The sequence below is a fragment of the Poecilia latipinna genome, unplaced genomic scaffold (genome assembly GCF_001443285.1).
Source record: "Poecilia latipinna isolate Pla-1442-1.1 unplaced genomic scaffold, P_latipinna-1.0 Scaffold1870, whole genome shotgun sequence".
In the NCBI taxonomy this organism is placed as follows: domain Eukaryota; kingdom Metazoa; phylum Chordata; class Actinopteri; order Cyprinodontiformes; family Poeciliidae; genus Poecilia; species Poecilia latipinna.
Genome location: NW_015114486.1, coordinates 121,495 through 127,899, shown reverse-complemented (window position 1 = coordinate 127,899; position 6,405 = coordinate 121,495). Strand labels below are relative to the sequence as shown.

The 6,405-nt window shown below is 53.3% G+C and overlaps 1 protein-coding gene across 2 annotated transcripts in view; it reads left to right on the top strand.

The window, feature by feature from the left end:
- The first annotated feature begins 221 nt into the window (after positions 1-221).
- Positions 222-6,405, top strand: part of nwd1 (NACHT and WD repeat domain containing 1) — a 19,499-nt gene continuing 13,315 nt past the window's right edge. Inside the window, exons 1-10 of one of the 2 annotated variants that reach the window (XM_015014986.1) lie at positions 222-631; positions 1,831-1,916; positions 2,003-2,119; positions 2,412-2,766; positions 2,851-4,156; positions 4,939-5,142; positions 5,286-5,439; positions 5,547-5,664; positions 5,811-5,975; positions 6,054-6,251. In XM_015014986.1, the coding sequence (XP_014870472.1) occupies positions 520-631; positions 1,831-1,916; positions 2,003-2,119; positions 2,412-2,766; positions 2,851-4,156; positions 4,939-5,142; positions 5,286-5,439; positions 5,547-5,664; positions 5,811-5,975; positions 6,054-6,251 (2,815 nt within the window). In that variant the 5' untranslated portion in view covers positions 222-519. Of the gene's footprint in view, positions 632-1,830; positions 1,917-2,002; positions 2,120-2,411; positions 4,157-4,938; positions 5,143-5,285; positions 5,440-5,546; positions 5,665-5,810; positions 5,976-6,053; positions 6,252-6,405 lie in introns of both variants that reach the window. The other variant, XM_015014985.1, reaches the window with a different exon arrangement.

The following is a 6,405-nucleotide window of genomic DNA, read 5'->3' as shown; positions in this document are numbered from 1 at the left end:
ATTTGACATTTGATGTTTCTCTTCATCCAGAATAATAATAAAGTTGGAATGAATAATAAAAGTTCAATAATAGAGAGAAAAAAAAACAGAATATTTTACTGACTTGTAAAAACTGGGATTATCAAAACATCAAACATGATGTCCATTAAATCTGCTCAGCTGCAGTTCAGTGCAGTGGGAAAAAAATGTTTTTTATGTTTCAGCTCCTGCAGGAGGATGAGGATGATGATGATGATGTCACAGGCTTGTTGTCCTCCTCTTCCTCGCTGTAATTAGTCTGAGCTGCAGCTGAGAGCGACGCCCCCTGGGAGATGCCGCCCTGAGCCCAGCCAGTGTGAATGCTGATCTTCAGAGCAGAACCTTCAGCAGCAGCGCCGACCAGTCCAGCTCGGTTCTGCAGCTTCATCAGAACCCGTAAACAGAAACACGGAGCTCTGAGGGGAGAAAACCGCCCAGGGAAGAGCTGTAGGAGCACCGACAGACAGAACCAGAACCAGAACTGGCAGATGGTCTGAGACCATGGATGGAGGACAAAGCTCCGGCGCGCGGGCCGTCCTGAGGGGACGCTGCGAAGGAGCTCAGAGGACCGGCAGCAACATGATCCGAATCTTCATCAGCTCCAGCTTCACAGGTCAGTTCTGCTCCCAAGCCCGGTTCTGGAGGTCTGAGTTCTGGGTTCTGGACAGAGTTCGGGTCCAGTTCTGCTGATCTGAGTTGATGTGTGAGAATCTGGGTGACCCTGAATGTTCTGGTTCAGCCAGGTCCATCTGACCCGGTTCAGACCTGGAGCCTAGAAACATGCAGAAACTTTTTCAGTCAATAAAAAGAACCAGAACCGACCCGAAACCTCTGAGAAGTTTTGATTTTAATCTTTTATTGTAAATTATGAAACTGAACCTTTTTTAGCCTCAAACAAAAACATGAAAGATTTATGGGAAAAGCTCTTAATAGATCTGTCACGGAAATGTTCATCGGTCCGAGCGCTGAGGCAGGAAGTGTCTGAAAATGATCCACTTTGGCTTCAGAGGTCCAACCGGTACTCAGGTGGAGGCGGTCACATGATGCTGCTCTGCTGGCGCATTCAGAGACTGAAGCGGAGGCCGTTGCCATGGTTATTCAGACAGGTGGGCGGAGCTATCCAGGTATTTATGCCGCTTAGCGTTTGGGGGCGGAGTCACATACATGTTACTGCACCCAGATCTACAGTGGCAGCATCTATGATGAAACGTCTGCACTCCGTTCGAACATTTCAGAATTTCTTCCTACTGAAAACTGTCAGAATAAAAGCTGAGCTCTTCATGCATGAGCCACAGGTTCCATTCCAGAACCAAGCCAACCCGGTTCCCCTCAGAACGTCTACCAGCTGGATCAGCATGACCAGGGTTAGGGTTAGTGGTGCTGTCAAATCCTCTGAAGATGTCCAACATGTTCTGGACCGCTGGAGCGAGGAGCCATGAAGATCCACGAGGTTCTGGAGGCCATGGAGCGTCAGCGAGGTCCGCTCCGTGGTACCTGAGCTTCCGAAACCGGTCTGTTAGAGGTTCTGGTTCTGCTGTTGGTTCTGGTTCTGCTGTTAGTTCTGGTGTTGGTTCTGGTTCTGCTGTTGGTTCTGGTTCTGGTTCTACTGTTGGTTCTGGTCCTGGTTCTGCTGTTGGTTCTTGTTCTGGTGTTGGTTCTGGTCCTGGTTCTGCTGTTGGTTCTGGTTCTGGTTCTGCTGTTGATTCTGGTTCTGCTGTTGGTTCTGGTCCTGGTTCTGGTGTTGGTTCTGGTTCTGCAGTTGGTTCTGGTTCTGGTTCTGACAGGAACGCCTTTTCTCTGGTTTCTGTGCAGACATGAGCATTGAGAGGAAGGTTCTGCTGGAGAAAGCGTACCCAGAGGTCCGGTCGTTCTGCCGCAGTCTGGGTCTGGTCTTTGAGGTCGGTCTGTCCTCTTTCAGCACCGAGAGAAAACCTCACGTATGTCTGATGTAATCTTTCTGTGAGTGACCTCCCTTCCTGTCCAGGTGGTGGATCTGAACTGGGGGATCCGGACCTTCCCATATGGAGACCATGAGGTCAGTGAGATCTTCCTGCAGGAGATCCAGACGAGTCAGAAGGTTTCTGCTGGACCGGCCTTCGTGGTGAGTTCCTAACGTTGTCCAGACTCTCATTGGTAAAACCCCAGCCGGTGGTGCTTGTGTCTCCTGTAGTAACTGCCGGTGGAACAATGCCATTGTACCTCGTAGACGTGCGGCTGAATGCCAGTGAAGTTTCTGTACATCTAGAAAATGATGCTGCTTTAAACTTCTGCACCAGGTTCTTTACGCCTCGGCTGTTTCTCCATGATGCTGGTTGTTCTTTGATCTTCTGCATCTGTAGATGTGATTATGTCTTCTTTGCTTCTCCTTATGTCCTCATGTTTTGGTGCCAAAGGGCCTGCTGGGGAACCAGTACGGTCACCGACCTCTTCCTCGTCTCATCCCAGAAAAGCAGTTTGAGGTTCTTCTGTCCACGCTGTCCAAGAATCCAGAAGGTGTTCAGCAACTGCAAGAGTGGTTTCGGAAGGACAACAACTCTGTGCCACCCACCTATGTTCTCCAGCCAGTCACTGCACGATTCCCACACTACGATGACCTCCGACCTGAGGTGGCAAAGCTCCATGACGATGACCTTTTGTCCTGGCGGGTCACGGAGAGTCAGCTGCTGCAGCTGCTACGCTCTGCAGCCGCTGAGGCTGAGACGGCTGGAGACATCACAGCCGAGCAGAAGCAGCTCTTCTACTCATCAGGTGAGATATGTCCCCCGGCATGGACATGTCCCCAAGCTTGTCCTTTTGGTCCAGGAGGACTAACATTTCCTGCTTCCCATTCAGTCACAGAACGGGCGCTGGAGGAAGGCGTCTGGAAGGACAACTGCCAAATGTCCGCCTTGCTCTTCGTCCGGGAGATTCCTCGGCAAAGGATGAAGGACGGATCCAAACGTCTGGCCAAGTTCATGGACCTCACTGCAGACGGGCTGCTGGATGCTGAAGCTCAGGAGTTCCTCACCGGCCTGAAGTCACGTCTGTATGCCACGTCCAAGAAGATCCTCAACCTGCACTGCGTGGAGCTGAACAGCGGAAGCATCGACCCAAAGCGCAAGGAACACGCCGAGTACCTGGACAGCATCTGCCAGCAGTTCATCTCCCAGATGACGATCCGGATCAGCGAGGCTGTCAAACTGGCGGGGGAGGACAGGAGGAAGATCTGGGGAAGCACAGAGGAAAATGAGGAGGAGTTTGACTGGGTGGTTGAAGAGGCGAGGCAGCACACCATCATGGCTGCCAAGTTGAGCAAGAGTCTCCAGGGCAGAGATGGGCTTCTGGGGAAGATCTGCCTTGCCATGTGGGAGTCCACCCTGGTCCACCACGGTCCGCTGGTGGTTCACGGCACTGCTGGGATGGGGAAGACCACTCTGCTGTGCAAACTGGCACAGGAGATGCAGGACGTCCTGGAGGCCAAGGCGGTGCTGGTTATTAGGCTGCTGGCTGCCAATCATCCTCAGAGACCAAACATCAACCATGTCCTCAACAGCGTCTGCCTCCAGGTGTGTCTGGCGTGTGGCCTGGCGCCACGGCCCCTGATGTCGGTCAGCTCTCACCTGGAGCTGCAGCAGCTCTTCCAGAACATTCTGGAGAAGGTTTCTCAGCAGGGGAACACTCTGCTCCTCATCCTGGACTCCCTGGAGCAGCTGGCAGACCAATATCAGGCTCACCAGTTGCGCTGGCTGCCCACAGACGTGCCTCCAAATGTCCACCTGCTGGTCTCCATGGAAACCACCAGCGAGGCGTTTGCCAGCATGCGGCTGAGGCTGGGCACTGCAGGAAACGTCTTTGAGGTGGAGCCTCTGTCTCGTGATGAAGGGCAGCAGATCATGGAGTCCCATCTGCAGGTGGCTAAGCGAACTTTGACCCGGGAGCAGAAGGACGCGGTGCTGCAGAGCTTCCATGCCTCCGGCTCTCCTCTCCAGCTTCAGCTCATCCTGTCTGCTGCCAAGAACTGGACATCCTTCACACCAACAACAGAGCTGCTGCTGGGCTCCAGCTCAGAGGAAGTGATGTCACAGCTCCTCCTGAAGCTGGAGGAGAAACATGGGAAAGAGCTGGTGGGCGGGGCCTTGGGATGCATTGTGTTGGCAAGGTGAGGAGACTAGCAGAGCATCTGCTGAGAATGTGGTGGAGCAGAAGAAACCTTTACAGGTCTTAATATGTTTACCTGGAATCCAACCTTTGTTTGGGCTGTTTATTCACTAAAAGGACCAAAAAAGAGAAAAAGTCACAGAGTGAATGGCAATTCAAATCATTAGCCAAGTGTGCTAAGCATCTTTAAAGTTAAGAAAAGCGCTAAACCAGGGGAGCCCAAAGTCAATCCTTGAGGGCTTGCATCCTGCATGTTTTAGTTCTCTCCCTGGTTTAACGCACCTGGATCAGATGATGGCTCATTAGAGGCCTAAGAAGAAGATTGACAAGCTGAAAAGGTGGTTACTGCCACCAGGGAGAGAATAAAACATGCAGGATGCCGGGCCTCCAGGACCGGCTTTGGGCTCCCCTGCGCTAAACCAAAAGTTAGCTCTTCTATCAGCTTATTAGTAGGTAGGGAGAAGTGTGCCCACTGTTCAGGTTTGGAGGAGACAGGAAGCTGGTTCTGGTCCTTGTTCTCCTGAAGAATGGCAGGATGGAGCAGATGGTGAAGTTCTGGATTTGCTGTTCCATGAGTCCAGAGATACGGATCAGGACTGAAAAAAATAGATCCTGGATCCGAGCTGGAGGAAGGGATCCAGAAGTCTTTGGAGTTGCGTTCCCTTCTGGGCTGAGTAGATCTGGACCCGGAGAAGCTCTGGGTTTCCCTCTAGATGGACCTGGAGGTTCTCGTGATGATCCACTAAATCTAGAACCGACCGTCTCTATGTCATAACTCTACAGGAGAGGCCTGATGGAGGCGGAACTGCGTGATGTCATGTCATTGGACGATGATGTCATCAGTGAGGTATACAGGTATTCCCTGCCTCCAACACCTTCATTAATCCGGATGCCACCTGTCCTGTGGGCGCGGCTCAAGCGGGACCTGCGGGACCAGCTGGAGATCCAGTGGACCGACGGAGTCGCCATGCTGGCCTTCAGCAGCCGGTAAGATGTTCTCCAGATGTTCTCCATGTCCATTCCAAATGTCCTAACCCAGTAGTAGCTTCAGTTCTTATGGAGCAACATCGATGTTACGCCCCCAAGGTCTAGGGGTCCAGGGGCCGTAACAATCGAGCTTCTTCTTCTAGGCTTCTCTCAGAGGTAGTCAAAGCCCGCTATCTGACACCAGAGCGACGGGGGCGGACCCACAGGATCCTGGCAGAGTATTTCCTGGGTTGCTGGTCTGGAAGACTGAAGCCGGTGGCTCTTCCGGGACTGACGCTGCTACTGTCCGACAGGAAGGTACCAGGACTCCTCTGGTGGACATGAGGAGACGTCTGAGTGTGCTCTCTGTGTGATGAAACAAATAGGGTGGATGTTGAGTTCTGATTGGTTCTCTGCTTCCCAAGGTCCCGCCCCAGCCGCTGTGGTTTGCTCCTGGATTGGCGAATGTCCGGAAGCTCCAGGAGTTGCCATATCACTTGCTGCATGCCGGTCTGTGGGAGGAGCTACGGCAGGAAGTAGTAGGTATGATGCATGACTGAACTGAGCGTGCTTAGATCAACCATAGCTGCAGCACAGGAGTGAGCCAGCATGTTTTTATCTGGAGGTTCCTGAGAACGTCCCTGTCCAGTTCCACCAGTGGATCCAGTGTCTCCTGGTTCTGTGTGCAGGCAGCGCCGAGTGGCTCTACTGTCAGAGCCGGGTCTGTGGGGTGTCCAGCCTGATCAGTGACCTGGACCAGTGCTCCCAGTACATGGACTGCTGTGAAACTGGACTGGTCCATAAGGCTCTGGTCCTGATGAAGCCCAGCCTGGACATCCTGTCCGGCCACATGGGTCAGTGTGATTGGGTGGGAACATTTTGGCCCGTTTGGGTCGGTTCTGGGTGACCCACTGTGCTTCCCCTGACTCCAGACCGGTCTGTGTTTTACTCCGAGTTGCTGGCCCGACTCTCCTCCCTGGCCTCCACCTCCCGCACCGTGATTGGTCAGCTCTGCAGCCAGTGTGACGATTGGCTCCAAACGTGTCCGGAGCCGGTTCTGATCCCGAGGAGCAGCTTCCTGCAGCAGCCAGGGGGGGCGCTGCAGCACACGCTGACTGCACCACACGGAGGTCGGAGCATTGAGTCTTCAGAGATGTCAGTCCCCCATGTCCTCCATGTCCCTCATGTCCCCTGTGTCCTCAATGTCCCCCCTGTCCTCAATGTCCCCCGTGTCCCCCATGTCCTCCATGTCCCCCGTGTCCTCCATGTCCCTCATGTCCCCTG